Raw genomic sequence first — 24,802 nt, 5'->3', positions numbered from 1 at the left:
ACCTGGTAGTATTTCACAGTTCTGAGAAAAATCATGAAAATGGCCTCAGATAGAAAGCAAATACATCCTTTCAGCACTGGGCCCTTTCCAGGAGTGGCAGGCAGGTACCTCAATCTGCGCGGTGTGGTTAGCGTAATACTTCAAGGCTTCGTCCCCCTCCTCGGGATCAGATCCGGGCTTAAGCATCTGCTGCAGCAGTTTATGGTGGCGGGCCAGCTGCCGGGAAGAAACAAAGGGTTAACAGCTCTTCACCCTTCTCTTGGGATGAGACTCTGAAGTGACTCTGTCTTTAATAGCTCTGGGATGACAGTAATTGGCCGTATTCAGGAAAGGCATGTCTACGTTTGAAAAGCATAAATAATCGATGCATAAAAATCAGTCATTCTCATTTGTGAATAATCCCTATCTGCGATGAGTGTGCCAAGGACAAAGAAATGCTGATGACGGCATCCAGACAGATGGCATTCCTTGAAATATCTTTAACCGACACATACATGTAAACCAACTACACATACATGTAAATCAATGACCAACTACACATACATGTAAATCAATGATCAACTACACATACATGTAAATCAATGACCAGCAGGGCAGCAGAAGAGTGGGCAGTAGAAATAACACAGATGATATATAGACAGGGCTCTGCATTCCAGAAGGCTTTCTCTTCCTGTGTGTAATCCCAGCTCTACAATAGCAGTTTTTATTAACCTACATTTCTGCACATTACTGGGTCAAAACTGGCACTTTATGGGCACAAATTTCAATTTTATTTGCATGAGAAACTGCGTTTTTAAAAACAATAATCTCATCATAGATATTGGCTTTTTATGTGTATGTGTACAAAAGTTCATGTTATATGTACATATGTGTGAGTGTGTATGTATGAGTATGTGTGAGTGTGTATGTGTGTGTGAGTGTAGGTGTGTGTGAGTATGTGTGTGTGAGAGTATATGTGTGTATATGAGAGTGTATGTGAGTGTGTGTGTGAGTGTGTGTGAGTGTGTGTGTGTGAATGTGGGTGTGTGAGAGAGTATGTGTGTGTGAGAGAGGGTGTGTGTGTGAGTGTGTATATGAGAGAGAGTGTGTGTGAATGAGTGTGTGAGAGTGTGTGTGAGTGTGTGTGAGAGAGTGTGTGTGTGAGAGAGAGTGTGTGTGTATGAGTGTGTGTGAGTGTGTGTGTGAGTGTGTGTGAGAGTGTGTGTGAGAGAGAGTGTGTGTGTGAGTGTGTGTGAGTGTGTGTGAGAGAGAGTGTGTGTGTGTGAGTGTGTGTGAGTGTGTGTGAGAGAGAGTGTGTGTGTGAGTGTGTGTGTGAGAGAGAGAGTGTGTGTGTATGAGTGTGTGAGAGTGTGTGTGAGTGTGTGTGAGAGAGTGTGTGTGTGAGAGTGTGTGAGAGAGAGAGTGTGTGTGTGAGTGTGTGAGAGTGTGTGTGAGAGAGAGAGAGTGTGTGTGTGTGAGTGTGTGTGTGAGAGAGAGTGTGTGTGTATGAGTGTGTGAGTGTGTGTGAGTGTGTGTGAGTGTGTGTGTGAGAGAGAGTGTATGTGCAAGTAAAAGTCAAAGGTCAAAGTCCAGTGTCTTCTGTCGCTCTGCATCTCATTTTTGAAGACGGGGACTCTCATTAGTGCAGAGCTCACCAGTGAAGCCAGGCTGGCTGTGTCACACAAACCCACTGCTCCTTGTGCCACGTACAAGATCTCATCAGCTTCTACTCTGAAACCCCGGGGCGGGCACTCTCACCACTTCCATTTTGCAAGTGAGGAAACTGAGGCAGTATCTTGGTGGGGTTACAGGGCTGTAAACATAGCCTGTTACCCACTGAGTCTTCATAGAAACGGGGCCGTAAAGAATTGACACAAATCCAAGCAACACTCTAGACCTGCAATAGCCAACACCATGCAGAGCGATGATCTGAACAATTACACACCCATCCCACCGCTTCCAGAACCAACCATTTTAAAATGATGGCTTTAGAATCACCTTTCAGGGTCATTTATGGACCATGCAGGAAAAGTGATATCTTATTACTTACATTTTATATTCAACTAAACGTGAATTATATCATTTTATTACCATCCAGAGTCATGAAACTTGCTGTGACCTGTAGGTGTTCCTCAAAGTCTACGCAAATTAAAAAAGAAAATTGTTGCAATCACTTGGGCACATTACCAGCTGGCAAGAGCGGCTGGTTCTTGGGTGGGACTGGCATGGCTCACATGACTAGCGTCCCAGGCTCAGAAATGGTGGATGTCCAGGCAAGGACACTCACTGTACTTCAACCCTGAGTCACCACACAGCTTGGCATTGACGGCCAAAGACCTTTGGAAGCTAGAGGTCGGGCGTATGGGAGAAGGCCGGGCCATGGCGTGTGTGCCCTTGAAGAGTATATTAAGCTCATGGCCTCTCCTTTCTTCCTCTTTTCTGCTCCCTAGATGACATGAGGGACAGCTCTTCTCTACCACAATCTCCAGCCCACCGTAAGCCATGATATTGTGTATTACAGCCATGGCCAAGAAGCTCTGAAACAGTGACTCAGAGTGAACCTCTCCTCATAAGTCCTTTAGCTCGGCTATTTCATCACGCCATTGGAAGTCTGCTCGGTGTAAGTCCCGCATGATTGAGTGGGATGGGGGAGGGTCAGGAATGCCAATTACTACAATCAAAAACAGAAATTCATTGGGAAGAAAACCAAACTTTGCTTCTAGAAACCCAGAGCTTTTAGTGTCACCATAGAGGAAACCAAAGGACAGGATGTAGCATCAGTTTGTCAAAGCCCTGGGCAGAGGTCAGGCCTGGAGCCATAACCACGGAGTACCGATACAAAATTAAAAGTCACCAGAGGCCAGTGCCTTGAAAGAGGCCAGTTCTCTGGAAGAGGCCAGTGCTCTGGCACCAACAGAGTGGTCTGAACTACACCACACGGAAGTTTCAGGTCACCACTCTGAGCTGAGTGGTCTAAACTTCCAACAGAGCTAACAGGCCATGTTCTCACCAAAGCCAATGCCAGTCAGCATTAGCAATGAAGCTCTCTCTGCTTCTGTTCTTACCAAAAAGGAGCCTGAAGTAACTGCTTGCCAACTGGTCAGATATTTTCCTGTTTCCTTCACCCTATTCTATGAGTCAAAGTCTTCCCTTTCTCAGCTCCCCGGAACCCTCAATCCATTATTCTAGTGCCCCTCACTTAGGCTGCCTGTGACTCCAGTCCCCTCACAGAGGCTGCCTGTGACTCCAGTCCCCTCACAGAGACTGCCTGTGACTCCAGTCCCCTCACAGAGACTGCCTGTGACTCCAGTCCCCTCACAGAGGCTGCCTGTGACTCCAGTCCCCTCACTTAGGCTGCCTGTGAGTCCAGTCCCCTCACTTAGGCTGCCTGTGACTCCAGTCCCCTCACAGGGACTGCCTGTGACTCCAGTCCCCTCACAGAGACTCCCTGTGACTCCAGTCCCCTCACAGGGACTGCCTGTGACTCCAGTCCCCTCACCAAGGCTGCCTGTGACTCCAGTCCCCTCACAGAGGCTGCCTGTGACTCCAGTCCCCTCACAGAGGCTGCCTGTGACTCCAGTCCCCTCACAGAGGCTGCCTGTGACTCCAGTCCCCTCACTTAGGCTGCCTGTGACTCCAGTCCCCTCACAGGGACTGCCTGTGACTCCAGTCCCCTCACAGAGACTGTCTGTGACTCCAGTTCCCTCACAGAGACTGTCTGTGACTCCAGTCCCCTCACCAAGGCTGCCTGTGACTCCAGTCCCCTCACAGAGGCTGCCTGTGACTCCAGTCCCCTCACAGAGGCTGCCTGTGACTCCAGTCCCCTCACAGAGGCTGCCTGTGACTCCAGTCCCCTCACTTAGGCTGCCTGTGACTCCAGTCCCCTCACAGGGACTGCCTGTGACTCCAGTCCCCTCACAGAGACTGTCTGTGACTCCAGTTCCCTCACAGAGACTGTCTGTGACTCCAGTCCCCTCACAGAGACTGTCTGTGACTCCAGTCCCCTCACAGAGGCTGCCTGTGACTCCAGTCCCCTCACAGAGGCTGCCTGTGACTCCAGTCCCCTCACTTAGGCTGCCTGTGACTCCAGTCCCCTCACAGGGACTGTCTGTGACTCCAGTCCCCTCACAGGGACTGCCTGTGACTCCAGTCCCCTCACAGGGACTCCCTGTGACTCCAGTCCCCTCACAGGGACTGTCTGTGACTCCAGTCCTATGGCATGACCCCGCTGGTCACTGCGGGCACTTCATAGGCTGGTAAGTAGACAGATGCGCCCCCATACACATGAAAATCTTAAAGTAAAAAATACAGATGTAGCACTAGTAGGATATGTATGTATACTCACAAAATACATGTATATGGATAACACAAACTTTAAACATGCGTATCCATCAACAGGGTCTTGAAGGTCTGTATACTTTTTAAATCAAAGGTGTGGAAATGAAGACCAACCAGAAAGTTCCAAACTCCAGTAACAATGAAAATGATACAGAAATGTTTGTCTCACACAAACCTTCTTATCACTAGGATTTTTACGTTCACTTAATTTGGCTCCAAGAAAAGGCTGAACAAAAAGCCAGAATTTGTACCAGAATACTGCTCTGTGATAATTACACCCCGGTACTTCTAATCTCTGGATTTTTTTCCCAGTGTGTGTTCAACTATTACTAGTCAGTAAAACCGTGACACACAAGTTGGCTTTGCCCAGATCAGAGTAAGCTGGAGCCCACGGTCACGTGATTGCCCGAAGTCACGTGGTTGCCTTTGTGATGATGCTTCTACACCAGGTATCATTCCCATCCGAGGCAAGAGCAGCAGAAGACAAAGTTTGAGGAAAGCCCTCTTTGTAAAACAGAAAGGCTCTTGGACTTCGGAACATGTTCTTCTTCTGATCTCACGTTGCCATTATAGACAAATCCCAGGTCTATGTGCTGCGGCAAAACAGGCCGTCCACCATCTCCCTACGCAAACTGCCAGCCGGGCACTGAAGGAACACAAACGGCAGCAGCCGGTTTGTGGTTCCTCCGAGGTGGGCGGAGAAGAGCAGGGACTCACACCGTGTGCAGTGGGCAAAGAATCACACCGGAAGTGATGAGTTCCAATGAAATGTCCCCAGGAGGGAAGAAAACAGGAGAAAGAGTTCAAGGCTGTGACTCTGTCCTCCAAGGACAAGGTCCAAGTCCCAGTGGGTGAGCATAGAAAAAAAGCCATATTCAATGACCATTAGTGGAGCTCAGAGTCTTACTTCACATAAATTTTATATATAAATCTATACGGTTAACTAGTAAAGGGTCTTTCAAGGATATCACGCTTTCATTGAACCGATAATTTTGGACTAAACATCGCATATCAGACAATCCCATCCATACATTAATCCTGGTACATATGACTACAAACCCTCATCCATTAGCTAGCACCCTTAAATAAGAGGAAAACACGGGCTCAGATTTTGTACAAGTAGCATCACGTGATGTTAGGATAACAGGGTCAGGCATAAGTCTCAGCTGCCAAAAATGGCCAGAAAATACCAGAAATTGGGAGGAGACTGAATAGGATGCTTCCCCAAGCCCTCATCTGGAACTTAGCTCTAAGACGCCCTGATTAGGACGTCTAGGTACAAGAATCTTGAGAGTGTTTTGAACTGTTGAGTTCACTTTAGGGTTAGGGAGCCTGAGAAAGTACAAACACGGCTGCAAAGAAATGTCTCCCTGCAACACGAATGGACACTACTATCCTTCTCTTTTGAGACGGAATCATGAATGGAAATGGTGCCCAGAGCTCACCTACCTCTTCAGGCCAATGGCTACTCTGTCAAAAACAGGGCAAAGGCAGTTGAGAAGAAACACATTTCCACAGGAAGCTGAGCTCTGCTTTTAGCAAGAAAACACTCAGATACTGAGGGGGGCACTCATCCACTTCAGAAAGCACTTCCGGGAGAGCGGAGCACGCCTCGGGACATGGGGAGTACTCAAGGAAGGGGTCTTCCCTCAAAAAGGAAGCTGCAGAGTTTCCCCGGGGGGGTGATAAGATGGGGTGAGGAGACAGGAGAGAAGGGACCAGAAGAACAACAGAGTCAGTGAAGCCCCGCATCTCAGCAACAGAGCAGGGTGTTAGGGAAAAGAAGCCATCTTTCTTTCTTACAAAGTCCTTTTTTCCTCAATGATCCTCCTCCAGTCCCAAACTGCCACCCATGTTGTCCAGAACATATTTCACATCGAAACTGGACCAGAAGGACAGAAACAATATTTTCTTTTACATCCAAAATAGGCTCTTGAGAGCCCAAAGAAAGCAGGTTTAGAGAAAAGGTTGGTGGCAGAGAAGATGCAGGTGACATTTCTGAGAAATAGAGGTTGACAAAGCTGGACTGAGCACCCAGACAGGCTGTGAAGGAGACCAGAGCTCCAAAGTAAAGAAACACACACACACACACACACACACACACACACACACACACACACACACACACCTCATCTACTGTGAAAGAAGAAACTATTCCTTTGAGATTGGGCAGGCAAGAAGCTTATGCTGAGGTAACCAAGGAGACGGCAGTCTTGGTGGCCCCTCCAGCAGGTGACAAATCCCCTGGGGTCAAAGGTCTTGAAAGCTGCAGGCTGTCCTAGCTGTATCAGAAACTGAGACAGCAGAGCACCTTCCCAAATGCCACACGTTTGCACCAACAAAGAGTGTGTATCCTCAAAGGATCACACTTCACTACATTGTCACCTACACTGTGGTTTACATTCTCAGACTTCTCTGGAGGATTCTGGGAAGAAATACCTTAAAAGGGAAATCCAGGTCATTCACAGTTTGGAAGGAGCAAACGGCCCGCTTATCTCCACGAACACACTACCCACCTCATAAACATGCAGAGCGCAGGGGGCTGCTATGCGCCCTCCTACTCAGCCCTTCCCAAGCCCTCTCACCTCTTTCTGGAGTATACTGGCATTTGCTTCACTAGATAAATGTCTACTTAAATTGTCTGTGTGTCTCCATCCCTTTGTTCTCTCACAAAACAAGAATCGAGAAAACATTACTTGGTAACTGGTCCCATACCAGACTGGAGGAGGGACCCCGAGATGCGGCTCTCTACCAATAGATTCTTCCCACAATTAGTTTACCTATATTAGTCAGTTTCTCTCCACTCAGAGAGGTCATGGTTTAGGCTAGCCTGGAACTCGCCATACAATACAACTGGCCTGGAACTTGAGGGAATCCTCCTGTGCCTTGATCCAGGGTGCTGGGATTACAGGCATGGGCCTTCAGGACTGGTGGCTCTACAGTCTCTCTACCAAGAGTGTGAGAAAACATTTGTTTTCTATATCTAATATATTTTTAAATGCACCACAGTTCTTACAGATCTGGTAATATTTCCATAACAATGGAAGTTAAGGCAAAGGAAATGTGCAAAAGTAACAAGAGCTCAACAGAGTTAATATTAAAAGTGAAATCTCTTAATTTTTAGATGATCTACACTCAAACTGTAAGGGTCTGCTTAAATTGCACCAAAGTCAGTTTCAGAAAAACCTTTTCATGCTAAGGGAAAATGGCTTAAGAAGCAATATAAACACCAACACACACACACACTCACATGCACACACACATACACACATACATGAATCACACATTTACAAGTACTAGATACATACATGTACTACAACCCACATGCACACATTACACACACACCTGCACATATACTATACACACACATACACACATACATGAATCACACAATCCCAAACACTAGATAAACACATGTACTACAACACACACATGTACACATACACACACACTTCACATATACTACACACACACACACATGCACACATACATGAATCACACCTTCACAAGCACTAGATGCACACATGCACAACACACACACACATATACACACACTTACACATATGCTTCCCACACATACAACACACACACACAAACTGCCCACATACCCACACAAACACATACATGCATCACACATTCAGAAGGAGTAGATATACACATGTACTACAACACACACAGACACACACAAATACATACACATGCACACACATACATACACACATGCACACACACAAGCACACACGCACACACAGTAGGGAGAAGCTCCCCTCCAAGCTGTTTACTCCCTCCTGACACACTGTCTGCTGAAAGGCAGAACCATCGTGTAGGAGCTGGAAAAGCAAATGCCAGCCCCCTCCTTCTGACTCAGAAACTCAGTGAGACTCTACCACATAATTTCAACCTAAATACCAGTTGCCAGATTCTGTCCTGATGGTAAATACTATCACCAGAAACAATTTGGATTCTTCACCAAAAATCCTCATTTTTAAAAGATTTATTTATTTTATGTATGTGAGTACACTGTTGCTGTCCTCAGACACCCAGAAGAGGGCATCAGATCCCATTACAGATGGTTGTGAGCCACCATGTCGTTGCTGGGATTTGAACTTAGGACCTCTGGAAGAGCAGCCAGTGCTCTTAACCACTGAGCCATTTCTCTAGTCCCCCAAATCCACATTTTTAAAAACTAAAATTACCAAACTTTCCTTTTTTTTAGTTTTTCTCTTAAAACATAGTAGAAAATATAAACACATGAAGATTCTTATTAACAGATGAACTGAACACATTTTCAAAAAGGAACTGAAGCTGGGACCAGATATACAAGACGAATTTCATGAAACACTTGAAGTCGAGCCCTCACCCAGAGCTCTCAGTCCTAAGTTCATTGTTCTCTTTGTATTAAAATGGATAACATTACTTCACTATCGCTGACATAATAATTCTTATAAAAAGGTTTCTAGACCCATGTAATAACCAGTAGATATGGATTGGATAATGAAGTTGTGTTTAAAACTTGAAAGGATGTTAACACATGTGTGTGAAGTCATCCTTAGTTTATGTGTCTCCTCATGTGGAATATGAGTTTTTGACTATTTTATTTTGCTCACAGTTCTAGCCCTTATATCCAAATGTGTTCAGCAGACAACAGATGCTTAATGTTTGCTGGACAGACAGTTGGACGATGGGGGACAGATGACTAGATAACATGATTACTTTTTGTTTTATTACCTGGCAATTCAACTTTAAAATGACCTACATGTTTAATTTTTTAAGAAAATTATGAATAGGCATATTCTCTGTAAATTTTAGAAAGTATTTTAATTGCTATTCCTAGAATCAAACTATAATTCCTCATAATGATAAACAAACCAGGAAGGATACTGTATGCTTCTCTGGCCAAAAGTGCTCTGATTCTGTCTCTGTTTCCAATAATCTCTATATTTTTTCAGGGCAGGGAATCAGAGGCGCGAGGCTGCCTGTGGAGGGAGTGGAGAGAGTCTGACCTACCACAGCAGCTCCTCTGCTTGCCTGGGAAACTAAGAACTGTTGCACACAGAGCAGCTACCGGGTGAATGGGCTTGCCCATGCTGAGCGACTATTTCTGACCCCTTGGCCTTTTTAAGACCAACTGCCTCGCACAAACAGGCAGCGAGAACTTCTGGAGGGTCACAGCTCCTGTGGCTCCTTAGGTGCCCGGACAATCTCCCTTGCTCATCGAGGAAGCCAGATTACTCCCCAGCTCTAGCTACAGCAGACTTCTTGGAAGAGTGAGTCAACTGCTCGTAGTCTTGACAAAGCCACTGCAAACTGTGCTAATTAAAGGCTTGAGATTATAGTGGTGAGTCCTGCTGTGGTCTATAAAACCACTGGCGGGTTCAGAGAGCAATGTGAAGCCCAGGTGGGGTCTGAGCAGCTGAGAGAAGCTCCCCTCCATGGGCATCTCTCTCGATTTCTATTTCTGAGCTACAGCAGATGAGATGTATCACGACACCAGTCTCTCTGTTTAACTGAGTAACAGAGTCTAGAAAGGTCAGCCTGTGTTCCATGGAGTGATTTGGAAAGGAAAGGACTGCTGCTCAAATAAACTCTGCGTTTCAACCCCCACCCCCACCCACCCAGCAAAGGAACAAACAGGCAAAGTGAATCTCAGCTCTAAGACTCAAGTGACACCACATGCTGGTAAGGATGCAGGGGGTTGGGGGGTGATGGGGGGTGACACTCCTCCATTGCTTGTAGGATTGCAAACTGGTACAACCACTCTGGAAATCAATGTGGTGGTTCCTCAGAAAATTAGAAATAGCTCTACCTTAAGATCCAGCTATACCACTCCTGAGCATATACCAAAAAGTTCTACCATACCACAAGGACACATGTTCCACTATGAGGTGCAGCCTTATTTGTAATAGCCAGAGGCTGGACACAACCCAGATGTCCTTCAACTGAAGAATGAATACAGAAAATGTGGTTATTCAGCTACTAAAACTGAGGACATTGTGAATTTTGTAGGCAAATGGATAGAACTAAAAAATGTCATCTTGAGTGAAGTAACCCAGACCCAAAAGGATGTGCATGGCGTGTACTCACTAACAAGTAAATATTAGCCAAAAAGTACAGAATACTCAGGACACAACCCACAGACAGTAAGTTTAATGAAGAAGAAGAGGAGGAGGAGGAGGAGGAGGAGGAGGAGGAGGAGGAGGAGGAAGAAAAAGAAGAAGAAGAAGAAGAAGAAGAAGAAGAAGAAGAAGAAGAAGAAGAAGAAGAAGAAGAAGAAGAAGAAGAAGAAGAAGAAGAAGAAGAAGAAGAAGAAGAAGATCCAAGTGAGGCCAAGTGAGGATGCTTCAATTCTGGCCCAGAATTTTTACCGTCTAAAGACCTGCAGGAATCAAAAATGGAGAAGAGACTGAAGGAAAGGTTGCCCAGAGACTTGACCAACTTGTGATCCATCTCATGGCAGGGCACCAAGGCCTGACTCTATTACTGATGCTATGATGTGTTTACAGACTGGAGCCCAGCATGTCTGTCCTCAGAGAGGCCCTATCAACAGCTGACTGAGACAGATGCAAATACTTACACCCAACCACTGGAGCAAAGTTGGGAATCCCTATGACTGAATTAGGGGAAAGGTTGAAGAAGCTGAAGAGGAGAGTCACCCATAGGAAAACTAACAGTCTCAACTACCCTGGACCCCTGAGATCTCTCAGACACTGAGCCACCACAAAGGCTGGTCCAAGGCCTCCAGCACATAGAAGAGACTTGAGGCCTCAGGGAAGGGGGATACCCAGGGTGTGAAGAGAAAGGTGGAGTACCCTCTTAGAGGCAAGAGGGAGAGGAAATGGGGTAAGGAGATCTGGAGATATCTGGAGTAGGGACAATGGCTAGAATGTAGATAGCAAAATAATAATTAATAATAATAGTAATAATAACAATTATGAGGAGGAGGGAAAAAGAAAAGACAAAAGGACAGTCTAACAGAACTGGAAAGAGACCAAGAAGTTTAACAGAGGTGCTTGCTCAATTACTAGAAGGATCATTTGGAAGGTGAATGTCCCAACTTGCAAACAAGAGCAGGAAAGACTGGGGGGAGAGAGAAAACAAAGAAAAACATGTAGACAAACTCACTTGGAAAAATGCATCCATTCTTCTTTTTAAAAAATCCAGTAAAAATGACATTTAACCGTATAGGTATTGAACACATAGGTACTTTGGACAGAGGTGTTACCTGTAGCATCAACGTCATTGTTATGACATAATGAGGTTGTGATTATCCGTATACAAAGCATGATTATTAACACTATCAGATCCATAAAACAGTCACACACAAATGCAAAAATGCAAAAAGCTATCCCAATTACAATCCAACTTAAAAAGCTCTTGGCTTTTCAAGTAAGCAACTGTGAACTAAATACATGCCCGTTTGGCCTTGCTTCTGCACTTTGAAGTCTTGGGTTGGTTTCTGGTGCGAACTAAGTTACCTCAGACATTAGGGCTTAAGGGGTGAAAAGGCAAGAAAAGCTCCCACCCTCAGAGAATTTCATATTGGGCAGAAGTCACAAACAGACAGGGCAATGGACCTATCAGAGGGCCAAGAACAGAGGAATGCAGAGAAGGTGGAGTAGAGGTTGCCATTTTAAATCAGACCATCAGAGACCATTTTTCCATGAGCTTAAGAAAAAAAATAGTAGCACATTCTAAGACATGAAACAGGGTTACAGTCTGTGGTTTCAGAGCACAGCCCCGTGAACACTGAAAGTGAGACAGAAAGAACCAAAGGCATGGTGTGAGGTTCTAGGTAGTTCCAGGCTTTCCAAGTCACAGAAGGTTTGATTTGTAAGACACATGTGTCAACATATACCTGTAATCCCAGGACATGGAAGTCTGAGAGCACAGGTGTGAGTCTGAGGCCAGCTGGGCTACCAACCAGTCTCTCTCTAAAACACTTAGAAAAAAAATGACTTTTGCTAAGAAACAGTATTACAAGGTGCTGAGTCTAGAATAAGTCCATGAGCATTATGGTCTCTTTGTTAGGGCTACCTATGGCTCTGTGTCAGGGATACCTGAGGGTGTGACTGGAAGAGGAGGAACAAAGCCCAAGGCCAAAATCCATGGAGAGACCAAGGTGATGAGGACCAAGCAGTTGTGAAGGTGTGGGACAGGGGTGACTCAAGAGTACAGTTAGCATCACAGGCTCTGAGAAGAACCAGCACCAAATGCTCTGGCTCCTTTGTACGTAAGCTCTCTTCTCTGCAAGGGAAGTTCCTGAGAGCATCCTGTTAATACAAGTCCCAGAGAATCCGTAGGGTTAAAGTGAATCAGGAGCCCCAGAGATTGCTGGAGGGCGGAGCTCTTGGGAGGGGGCTGCCTGGCTGTCTAGTCAGGGAAGTGATGGATCCAAGAGAATGTGGATTCTTCCTGGATTGCTGCTTACAGGACATACCATTCGATGAGGGAGGGGCAGGCAGAGGAGGATTTCAAGACTGAGTTTCCTTCCTCCTCAGTACTTCTGGTCTACCACCTACTGGACCTGGAAATGTCAGGTCCCGGAGGAGAAGCCAGGAAGGGCCTGGCTGCCTGGCCCCACCCGAACCCTGAATCTTGGCGATGCTCTGAACATGTGTGTCTAGAATTAGGTGTTAAAGACGTGGGAGTGACCAACACTGGCTGAAAACAAGACCTAGAATCTACAACCGTCGCAATGAAACGGCTGATAGAGAGGAAATGACAAGGAAAGCTTGCCCACCGAAACCTTGCTCAGTGAAAGCTGAGCAGACAGATTTCTTTATTCCTTCTGGGCTTCATCTGTGGGTTTTCTTGCTACACCCACTTAGCATGTGAACCCCTGGGTGAGTCTGAGCCCTTCGATTCTCTAATGAGTCCCTCGACGGCCATGTTTCTCTCCCAGCTTTGTCTCTAATATTTGAGCAAAAGGCCTCACTATGACTCCCAAGCCCACAGACTTTTTATTAACACGGTCACCAGAGTCCAAAGTGTGCCTCACAGATGACAGCCATGGAGGGTCACACAGAGCAGGGGCTCACTGAAACAAGCCCTTGGCAAGGACAGAGATCTGCTCTTATACAGGGGACCCTGGGAATTAATGCCACCGGCTTAAGAAAACACTGGTAAAAGAGTTCAAGGACCTGGCATATAGATATTTTAAATAGAATTGCACGAACGCACACACACTGCTGGAAGATGCTCAGAATGTTGAGTCGTAGTCCACCGGTCACCTTGACCACCCATGTCAGGGGTGAGGGGCTGGGATGGAGGCAGGGGACATGGACTGGATGGGATGTTAATGAGTTAGATCTGAGATTCTTCTTTCCCTCTGCTCAAAGCGGGGCTCGCCAGGGTTGAATTGCTTCCGATCGCTGTTCCCCTGAGTCTCTGGTGTCCTTTGTGGTGTGACCTCTCAGCTCCTCTGATCATTATGGTCCAGTTTGGACACTAGCCAGAAAAGTGGATTGCTCCTCACAGGCCTGTGCCAAGGGCACACCTTCTCTCTGCATTTGTGAGGCTGATCGACTTTCTTGCCGAGTCCCACTGCCCTCTGCTTTAACCTGTTCTCTCATTTCCAGCCATTCCTGGGGGTTCTTTTCCTCCTGCCCCGAGACCCCTCTCACATTTGAATTCTCTCTAGGTTTTCCCTCTTGGCTTACTCCCTTAGTTCCAGTTGCTTCCTCGGAAATCTCATCTACAATTTCAAACACCATCTATGCACATGTCTGCATTCCTCGATGCTCAAGCCTGGCTTCTGTTCCCAGGAATGAAGTTGGGAGCTGGATCCTTATATTCCTTTATCTTAATGTCCCGCTGGCTCCCAAGCACCCATGGGCCAGGGCCAAGCTCACTGCTCTGCCCCACTCTCTAGCTTCTCCACCTCCAGCTCAGAAAATGTCATCTGCCCATAGACAACTCTTTCCTAGGAGCTGGCCAAGCCTCATCCTCACTTTTGCTAGCACATTCCCAGTTGGTAAAGGAGGGAGCAGTGGAAAAGGGCTGGGGTGTGGGGTGGGTGGAACTTTAGAACAAGTCACAGTTTTCCTTCCTCCTCAGCACACAGGCTTTACTGCCTACAGGAAATGAAAATGTCAGATCCCAGAGGAGAAGCCAGGAAGGGCCAAGAAGAGGACTAAAACCCTTGGTAAGATTGGCATGTACTCTGGGCCTGATGCTGCCCGACCCCACTTTCTGGTGTTCAATCATCTTCCAAGGCTTCAGAGTTGTGATAGTTTATTTATGCTTGACCCAGGGACCGGCACGATTAGGAGGTCTGGCCCTGTTGGAGTAGGTGTGTCACTGTGGGCGTGGGCTTAAGACCCTCACCCTAGCTGCCTGGAAGCCAGTATTCTGCTAGCAGCCTTCAGATGAAGATGTAGAACTCTCAGCTCCTCCTGCACCATGCCTGCCTGGATGCTGCCATGCTCCCACCTTGAAGATAATGGACTGAACCTCTGAACCTGTAAGCCAGCCCCAATTAGATGTTGTCCTTATAAGACTTGTACCACTCATGGTATCTGTTCACCAGCATTAAAACTCTAAGACAAGTACGAGTCTTATATACTTTATCAGATTAAGAAGTTCCTGAAGGGAAGGAGAGAGGCATAGGTTTCTTTCTTTCTTACTTTCAGTATAAGACTTTTGCTTATTTGTTTGATTTTTGAGGAGATAATTATCTGCTTGATAATTGGATGTCAATTTCTAACTTCTAAGAAGGGGGCAGTGGGGACAGAGAGAAAGTAAGCAGCTGTCAGGTTGGAGTGACAGCAGGGAGGGGGAAACCACTCAGAGGGAAGGAAGGAAAAGATCAGGAAGTTGTGTTTGGTCAGATGATCGGCCTATCAGACACTGAGAGAAAGAAGCTAAGATGGGCAGAAGTGCGGAGACATGTTTTACAAACAACAGCTGTGGTTTGGGACAGCTTGAATAAAGTTACGCTGGATGAATGGTAAAAGTGATATGGGGCTACACCCAAGTCGAGTCTCAGCAAACAGAACCCGGGAACTTGAGCTGACTCCATCTGAGTACCCCATGTTTGCTTTGGGGTTTTTCTCAAGTCCACATCAGGTATAAGGAAGGAGCACCCATGGCCCCGTGCAAACACCAGCAGTTTGTCCTGGGCCTGCACCCTGAGTCTGCCCTCCTGCTCTGATTCTGTTTGACTTAGCCGTGGTCTTGGTTGGCAGAGGACTCCACCTTCCCCACCCATTGGGTAACAAAGACCTGCCTGCCCTGCTGGATAGTGGTTATCAGGGTTCCTCTGTCCATGGTACAGGCAAGTCTTACAACCATGGAACTCCAAGGTCTTTGTCCCATCTGGTTTTATGTCAAGTTGATACCAGATACAATCATTTTGGAAGCTATAACCCTCAGTTAAGGAAACGCCCCAACCAGATGTGGCCAGTGGTATAGTTTCTCAATTACTGATTGATTAGCAGGAAGCAGGACAGTCTACTGTGGGCGGTGCCACCCTAAGCAGGTAGTCCTGGGATGCATATCAAAGCAGGCTGAGCGAGCCAGGTGAAGGGAGCCTGTAAGACGGGCTTCTCTGTGACCTCTGTTTCAGCTCCTGCCTCCATGTTCCTGATCTGAGTTCCCACCCTGACTTCCCTCCATGAAGACTGGGGTGTTGAAGTGTAAGCAAGAGAAACCTTTTCCTGCACAAGTTGCTTATGGTTATGTTTTACAACTGCAATAGAAACTTGACCTCTATCGTCTTCCTTTCATATCTATTAGGAACATAAAGTGTATGTCACGATATGTGTGTGTTAGGGTCATACAGAGAGGGAATGGCTGGAGAGTAGCCCAGTGGTAGAGCGCTTGCCTCAAATGCCTGACTCCGTAGGTTCAATCCCTAGCACCACCACAGAAATAAACAATAAATAAATAAATGATAAGTAAGTAAGTAAGAAAAAGCAAACAAGGTGAAATAAAAGGTATAAACGTGAATCAGAGAGATGGCTCAGTAGTTGTGATTATACGGGGATCTGACAGGGAACCTGGGCTCCATTTCCAGCACTCATGTGAGGTGACTTACAACTGCCTGTTACTTCAGCTCCAGGAAGCTCATACCTCTGGCCTCCGTGAGCTTCCATCCTCATGTACTTTTACACACACACACACACACACACACACACACACACACATACACACACAGATGCACACCCTCACACATGCTTGAATTTTGAGATCTATAAATGTATATAATTGGGCATAATGACAAACCACTAGGACCCCAATATGCCAGAGTTGAAGGCAGGAAAGTCAGAGGTTCAAATCCATCCTCAGCTGCACAGCAAGTTCAGGCTACATGTGGTGCTGAGTCAAAAATAAAGGCTAAAAACAACTGCAAAAATAAAGGGCTAATCTTTTTTTTTTCAATTTTTAATACTTACTTCTTAATCTGTGGGGCATGGGACACGTGTCACCGAGCATGGAAGTATGAGGGCAGCCTGTGAGAGTTGGTCCTCTCCTTACATTATGTGTGTTCTGGGAACTGAACTCAGACTTGGGAGGAAGAGCTTTTCCTGCTGAGCCAGCTCCAGGCACAGCCCATCATCAGGAGGTGATTTCAAATATGGGGAGTGGGGAACTATAAAGATTGTAAAGCCATTTACAACAGGGTTTGGCAAGCAGCCCTCTGGGTAATATCTGTTTGGCCACCTGTTTCATAAAATGAAGTTTTATTTAGTAACACAGCCAGACAGGCTTGTTTACTCGTGGACGGTGGCTGCTTCAACACCAGAACTGCAGAGGACAGTATGTGCAGCAGACGGGATGGCCTCACGGCCCTAAAATATTTACTAGCCAGCACTGGGGAAATCCCCATACAGTGGCACCAACTAGCACATGGTTTTCCTGCCTCATGCAGCTGTCAAAAACTTTAACATATATGCATATGTATGTACATGTTACAGACAGATGGCCAGATGACATCCCTTAAAATGATTGATTTTGTACCTCTAAAATAGAGCCTTTTTCACTGATAACAAAAATCTTATCTGGGAGCTTTCCAAATTTTCCCCTACTATGTAATTTCAGTCAGTCTTTTGGTTATGACATTAACCGGGTTTTGTTGATTTGTTTGGTTTGTTTTGGTGTGAAGGGTTGCTCATTTTAACCTAACAGTTTGCTGTGCAGATCCGGAGTTGCTATATTGCAGTTGTCTGGTACCTCTCTGTGCCTTGTTAAGTAATTCTGAACCCCACACTGATCAGCAGACACAAGACACAGGACTGGGCAATCTCACTGTTAATCTATGAGGCTCATAGACCCATACAATTCTCTTGGCCATTACACCAGAAAAGAGCCATTTTCAGACAGCTTTATCACAAGCACAGTAATAGGTACCTAGTGACATTCAAGAATAAGACGCCAGATTAAAGAGGGGAGGAGAGATGGCTCAGCAGTTAAGAGCACTGACTGCTCTTCCAGAGGTCCTGAGTTCAATTCCCAGCAACCACATGGTGGCACATCTAGAAGGAAATCTAATGTCCTCTTCTGACATGTAGGCATACATGCAGACAGAGTACTCCTAAATTTAGAACATACATAAGACCCCAAACCACTGTGAGCTAGCTGGGGACTGCTGTATGCTCAGACAATCAAAGCCAGTTTAGGTTTTGCAATGACAACCATACAGTTGTTACCTGGTGGGTCTCCGGCAGCTGGGGCTAGCTTTAAACCTCTGTTCTCTCACCACATCCCCTCAAGTTGCGATCAATGTGTTGCCACTGCACCCAACTCTTAAAATTTTAGGATAATTTTTAAACTGTTTTATTCAGTTCATACGGTGAAAATTTTCCCCATCATCCAAGTTCACCTATGAAACAATCTCGTTTTACACGTCTCCTCACAGTGGTCACAGTCCTAAACAATTTGGGAGATTAATTATATTCAGTTTTGGTGTACTTGGGGGGTACATGTATATGCATATGTGCACTTGTGTGTAGAGGTCAGAGGTCTACACTGGGTCTCATTGCTTCTGCAGAATAAGCCAGCTGGCTCTAGGGAGCCTCCTACACCTGCCTCGCAGCATAATCATTACTTTTCTATTGCTCTGACGAAACACAGTGGCCCAGGTTAACTTACAGAAGGAAGGGTTTATCTGGGGCTTACAATTCCAGAGGGTCAGGGTTCATGATGTCGGGGTGCAGGGAGCAGAAGCTGAGAGTGCACATCTTGAACACTGAAGAGCTAACTTGAAATGATCTTTTGAGCGGCAAAAGCCTGCCCAGAGTAGCATACTTTCTCCATGTCTCCCCAAAGCCACCAACTAGGGGCCAAGTATTCCAATGCCCAAGACTTATGGGAGACATCCCACTCAAACTACCACACTAAGATTACAGCTTCTTAAGCACGCGCTAGGATCTGAACTCGGGTTTTTACCTTACTCCGTAAGTACTTTATTGATAAAGCCGTCTCCCCAGCCCCATTTATTTACTCTCCATTCCAAATGGAAAAGCAATCATTGATTATGTCCGGGAACTGAAAACAGTAACAGGCAGAATCCCATGGAGGGCGGCCTACAGCACTTTATCAGAAGCCTCTGTCTGCTGCTGGTGTGCTGTGATCTTGTTTCCAGTTCCCTTTAAACCTCGGTAAAAGGGTTCTCCCTAACAAACAGCACAGCACATTGTTTCTGACTGTTCATTACCTATAAACTCCACACTGGGAGGGTCTGCAGACACAACTGTCAGAACACTTAGATCATCTTCCCTTCCAAGGCTTCTGAGCTTATATTCTAAGAGCACAACCACACACAGGCATTTCTCATTAAACCTCACACCCCTGTTGTAAGCAGATAAGGTGTATACGAACTCAGGTTAAAATACAAGGTAATCTGTCAGAAGAACCAACGTGTCCAAAGGCACTTTGGTGTTCGCATAGGTCCCTGCAGACAAAGCTCACAGCGTTTGTATGGATGAAAAGTTGAAGTCAGAGAAACTGGAACGCAGCAGTGGGGAACAGAGGAAGGGTATCAGCAGAGCCGTTTGCATATTTCTGCTGACACATTACCTGCCTCCGTGGGCTTCTGAGGACTGAAAAATCCAGCTGTGTTTCCTGCTTTCCACAAGCAATGATAATAGAAATGAAGTAATTGCAAGTTAGTTAACGCCCTCCAAAGATATTAGCGATGGAAGTTATGTATCCAATTAGGAGCCCATCTTTCTGCCTCTACAAATAAGGCAAAGGAAGCCACGCTGATTACTACACATTAGCTTAAGAAGGCAGAAGCCAGAAGAGGTGAGCTGCTCAAGTCTCTAGGGAAACACTTTAAGCAGTTTGAGTGATATACACGCTTCCTCTGATTTCAGGGTATTTAGAGTAATTTATATGCATAGCTCTTAAGCTCAAGCAGTCGTGGGAATGAAATAGAATAAAGACTATCCGATATCTAGAAAACATTAGCATTACAAAGTATCCCAAAGGCAAGTCAAAGCCACGCCTACCATCCCGGGTCCCAGCTCCTCCCAGAGTTGAGAAATGGTCAATGCCTAGTGACAACCCAGGTGGCTGAAATATGCTACCACATGGTGGCATGTTTCTTTTCGGGGAAGCAGCATACAACTCTGATATCTGCAGTTCTTCTAACAGACTCTGTGCACAGAGGGGTGCAAGCACATGCCCTTGTGTGTGTGTGTGCACGTATGTGTGTGTGCACGTATGTGTGTGCACACGTGGAAGCCAGAGATCATTATCTGGGGCTTAGCCACTGCTCCCCAGGTTATGTTCCGACACAGGTTCTCATGCTGAATCTGCAGTTCATCCATCATCTGAACTGGCTGGACAATGAACTCCAGAGAGCTGTCTCCTCCACCCAGCACTCCACGTGACTGCTGAGGACACAGATGGAAGCCTCCCTACGAGGCCAAGTCCTTGTCCCAGTGGACTTTAAATCCTGTGGAAGTAGCTGCAGTCAACATGGATGTGAGGGGGAGGGGAGCCAGACACTTGCCACAGCCTGCTGCATTGCTGGGTTTCAGACGCGTGCTCTGATAATCATGTCTCAGAGGCAGAAATATGCAGCTAACAGGAGACCATTAAGCAGAACATGACTCCCCCTGAACCTGGTTTCCCAGTCCTCTCGTCCCTTTCTCCTTTGTGGATTTTACTGCTTCTGATGACTGCAAATTAAAAGGTGACACAGGTGGCTGTAACCTAGTCTCTTGGGTGCTTGGTAAATGATATTTAGTTGTTTATAAAAAGGATTTAAATCTAACATGTCCAGGATGAGTATAATAATAATAATAATAATAATAATAATAATAATAATAATAATAATATGTTAATAATAATATGTTAATAATAATAATAATAATATTATTATTATTATACTTTTCTTTTTGTAATGTTTCTTAGGGGAAAAAGGTAACTCGTAAGTATCCATATTTGGAGTTTCCTATTAATAAATATCCAAGGCAATATACATAATTAAATGTGCATAAACAATTGAATATACACAATTGAATATTTGTAAACAATTAAATCTGCATGAGCAACTGAGTGTGCATAAACAATTAAAAAGCAAAAGCTAAATATGCATGAACAACTGAATATGAATGGCAATTAAATATACATAAACAATTGCATGACCAAACATGCAAACAATTCAATATGCAGAAAATAACTGGAAGTAATTCTAGCATTCTGCACAGCATTTACTGGATACTCTGCTTGAAGGCTGCGGCCAACTGAATACCCAACAGCTGGCAGGCAACTAAAGGATGAGGACTTATGGGGCTGAATGTAGACAGTCTGGGTGGGGAAAGGCATGGTGGTTGGAGTAGCTCGCAGTTGTGGCAGCAGGAGCAGGAGGCTGCTTGCTCACATCTGGATAGATCAAGAAACAGACAGGACAGGAAGTAGAGAAGGCTATAACATCTCAAGGTCACCCCTAAGAGACCCACTTGCTGAAGCTTGGCCTCACTCCCCACAGTACCACTACCTGGAGATCTAGCATTGAGGCACGGGAGCCTTTGGGAAATGCTTCACATCCAAGCACAGTCTAGCAGGAACTTATAAATGTGGTTTGGACACACATAAGAAACGCAACAATGTGAGCAGAGGGAAAACGATTGTTTCCAGGTTATCCAGGATGTGCAGGCAGTGCCAGAAACAGCAAGGTCAACTGCAGGAGGTGACAGCCCACTGGCTCCAGAGAAACATGACGATGCTGGCACACCTAAGAAAAGGGCTCAGCATGAAGGAAGACAATACAGAGCTCTGTCTACACAGAGCTGAGTAAGATCCCCCGACTGCCCGATGCAAGACACCACTGATCGTTCTTAGCGCCTATGTTACAGAGAACCACCGTCAGCACACATGCCTGCGGCAGTGGGTTACCGCCTCAGCATTCCCTGGGAGAACTCATGTGGGAATAGCAAAGAAAACAGAAAAGGCACATGTCAGTATTAAAGGATGCTATACCACGGTGATAGGAAATATCATTAATTTTGACCACAATAGCAATGATAATAAACAAAATGTCAGTATCTGGGTTTTAACTGCTACACATAAACTACCAGAGCCCAAGCCTGAGAGTCTCTCCGACTGCTCGGCCCCGCGAGTGGCACATGACCACTTGGTTCCAATCACTGTAGCATTTGCCACATGGTCTGCACGTGATGGAGATTCCTGTGCGGAGTCCTGAGAGCAGAGCCACTGTGGAGTCTCCGGGAAGCAGTCTCAGCCACCCTCCCTCAATCTGACCTCCTGGAACCAACAGCTCCCACTTAACCATTTCAACACAGCTTCTGTGTGATTATGGAGGTTTCTCTGTCTCCCTCCCCTCCCAGAATGCACTTCTTTGGGGTTTCCTGATTTATCTTTTCACCTCAGCAGCTAGCATGACGCCTGACTTGGAGGCAATCGATAACTTCTACCTTGTGATGAATGAACTGACTGGGAAAAACATGTGCCAGTAGCTGCTCGGCACTCACCTGCTAAATGGGTCTTACGTTCTCCCTGCAGACACACTGGGCTCATGCCATTCAGAAGCCGCTGAGCCACGCCTTCTGAGGGTTCCTCTGGACTATCTGTGGTTTGCGTTTCCCTTTTAGACACAGCTTTGATTTGGAATTGTCAGGGAAAGCCCTGCGGATGACCAAGTCTCAGCTGCCCCACCTTTACCAAACCCCATTCCCCATCACGGTGTGTCTGACGACACAGTCTTCTCAGTGTACGCTTGTCTCTCCTCCACTGCTCCTAGTCAAAGCGTGGGTCACCCCAAAGCCGATGTCCTGACTACTGCACTGTGAGAGTGTGCCCAGGTGCCTGGCACCTCGGCCTACACAGCTCAGTGAACAAGGAGTGTGAGTCCCAGGTTCCCCTGAGGTAAGTTAATGGCTCCTGGCTGCTGTCAGTTTGGTTGACTTGCTTCATGTCTTTACTTTTTTTTTTTTTCTTTTCTTTTAACGAGTTGCCAACTTTTAAAGGTTTAAATTCCACAATTAAAAAAAAAAAAAAAAAAAAAAACCTCAGGCTTCTTTTGAAATGCTGGAAGGACTGGAACCAGGGGCCCAGGATCCCACGGGAAGGCTGCGGCTGGCAGGGGAACTCACCAGCTTCCAGGCTTCCAGCTTCCTGCTCTAGGGGAGTTCTGGACCACCCAGGGGAGTGTTTAAGAGATTTAAGGAACTGGACAAAAGGATTGGCCAATGAATTGGAAAATAGATATAATTAGTATGAAAAGTGAGTGGTTATGACCCTTAATTAAAATTGTAGAAGACAAATGAGACCTGATAAAAGGATAAATACACCTTCAAGTAATTCACAGAACTGCAAATGATCAATCAATCAGAGTCTGCACAGACAGACAGTCCATTGTAGAAGCTCCCTCAAGCAGTGGTTCTCAACCTGTGGTTCTCAACATTGGGGGTGCGGGGTCAGGGACACACAACCCTTTCACGGGGGCAACCTACGACCATTGGAAGACAGAGATATTACATTATCACTCGTGATAGAAGCTACAGTTATAAAGTAAGTAGTAACAAATTAATTTATGGTTGGGGGCAGGGGTCACCACTACATGAGGAACTGATCTAAAGGGTTGGAGTGTTAGGAAGGTTAGGAACCACAAAAAGTGACCACAGACAAGATCTCACATGTCACACACGGATCTGAGATCTCTCACATGTCACACACGGATCTGAGATCTCTCACGTCACACATGGATCTGAGATCTCTCACATGTCACACACGGATCTGAGATCTCCTCTCACATGTCACACACAGATCTGAGATCTCTCACATGTCACACACGGATCTGAGATCTCCTCTCACATGTCACACACAGATCTGAGATCTCTCTCACATGTCACACACGGATCTGAGATCTCTCACATGTCACACACGGATCTGAGATCTCTCACATGTCACACACGGATCTGAGATCTCCTCTCACATGTCACACACGGATCTGAGATCTCACATGTCACACACGGATCTGAGATCTCACATGTCACACACGGATCTGAGATCTCTCACATGTCACACACGGATCTGAGATCTCTCACGTCACACACGGATCTGAGATCTCTCACATGTCACACACGGATCTGAGATCTCTCACATGTCCCACAGATCTCGTCAACAAAGATCCTAGCACTGAGCATTACACCCCAGACACTGTCAGTTCATCAGAGACTTTTCATTTGAACAGCATGAAGTTTAAAGTTCAGTAGTGTAAATACCTTCACACAGCGTGAAAAGTAATTTTACATTGTGTATCAAGAGCCACAACATAGCTCCAGTAATGAAACTCATTGAAAATCATCATTTACCCTAGAAAATTCATCAGGACTGCAGACAAAGATTAATGTATGGGGTGTTAATCACAGCATAATTTATAATGTCAAATATATTAGAAAACCAAATGCTTAAAATAACAAGTGATTATATAAAATATAGTACATTCAAATGATGCCTAATTATGCAGACATTAAAATTACATTTTCAAAGGCCACTTATTGATTCAGGAAAATGCTCATGAAGAAAAAGCAAAGCTTTCATTTTGAGAAGATTGTCATGCAACTAATTAAAGTGAGCATTGTTCCTATTTTCTGCTGATCTTCTATTTAGCACATTCCTGCCCGAAAAGCATCTAACATTCCTTCATTTACATCTTTTATAGTGTTACTTTGTGTTTTGAGACAGGGTCTCATGCTTGAGCTTAGGCTGGCCTAGAACTCGAAGCAGTCCCCTGCCTCATCTTCCCGAACTCTGGGATTACAGCCATGATGCTCTCTCCGTGCATCTCATTTCAGCTAAGAGTCAGGTGAAGACTCAGACAAGAGCAGACAAGCTGCCTGACAGCTGCAGGGGTGACGTGGTTTAGGCCATGATGATGTACATGGAGAAATGAGAAATGCATCCCGAGCAGAGAAGGGATGGGAGAAAACAATATGGACAGTGGAGCGCAGTGCACAGAAGCGTCCTGGAGCCAGGGGCAGGGTCAGGAAGGGCGGCTGAGTGGTAAGGACAC

General features: G+C 45.8%; 1 protein-coding gene across 2 annotated transcripts in view; it reads right to left on the bottom strand.

The window, feature by feature from the left end:
• The window catches only part of ITPR2 (inositol 1,4,5-trisphosphate receptor type 2), a 355,767-nt gene that overhangs the window by 82,286 nt on the left and 248,679 nt on the right, over nucleotides 1-24,802 (bottom strand). For both annotated transcript variants that reach the window (XM_080914558.1, XM_080914557.1), the window contains one exon: nucleotides 109-216. In XM_080914558.1, coding sequence (XP_080770684.1) covers nucleotides 109-216 — 108 coding nt within the window. The remainder of the gene's footprint in view (nucleotides 1-108; nucleotides 217-24,802) is intronic.

The sequence above is a fragment of the Micromys minutus genome (assembly GCF_963924665.1).
Source record: "Micromys minutus genome assembly, chromosome: 3".
In the NCBI taxonomy this organism is placed as follows: domain Eukaryota; kingdom Metazoa; phylum Chordata; class Mammalia; order Rodentia; family Muridae; genus Micromys; species Micromys minutus.
Note: the sequence above shows the minus strand (reverse complement) of the source record. Positions and strands in the feature narration are given on the sequence as shown.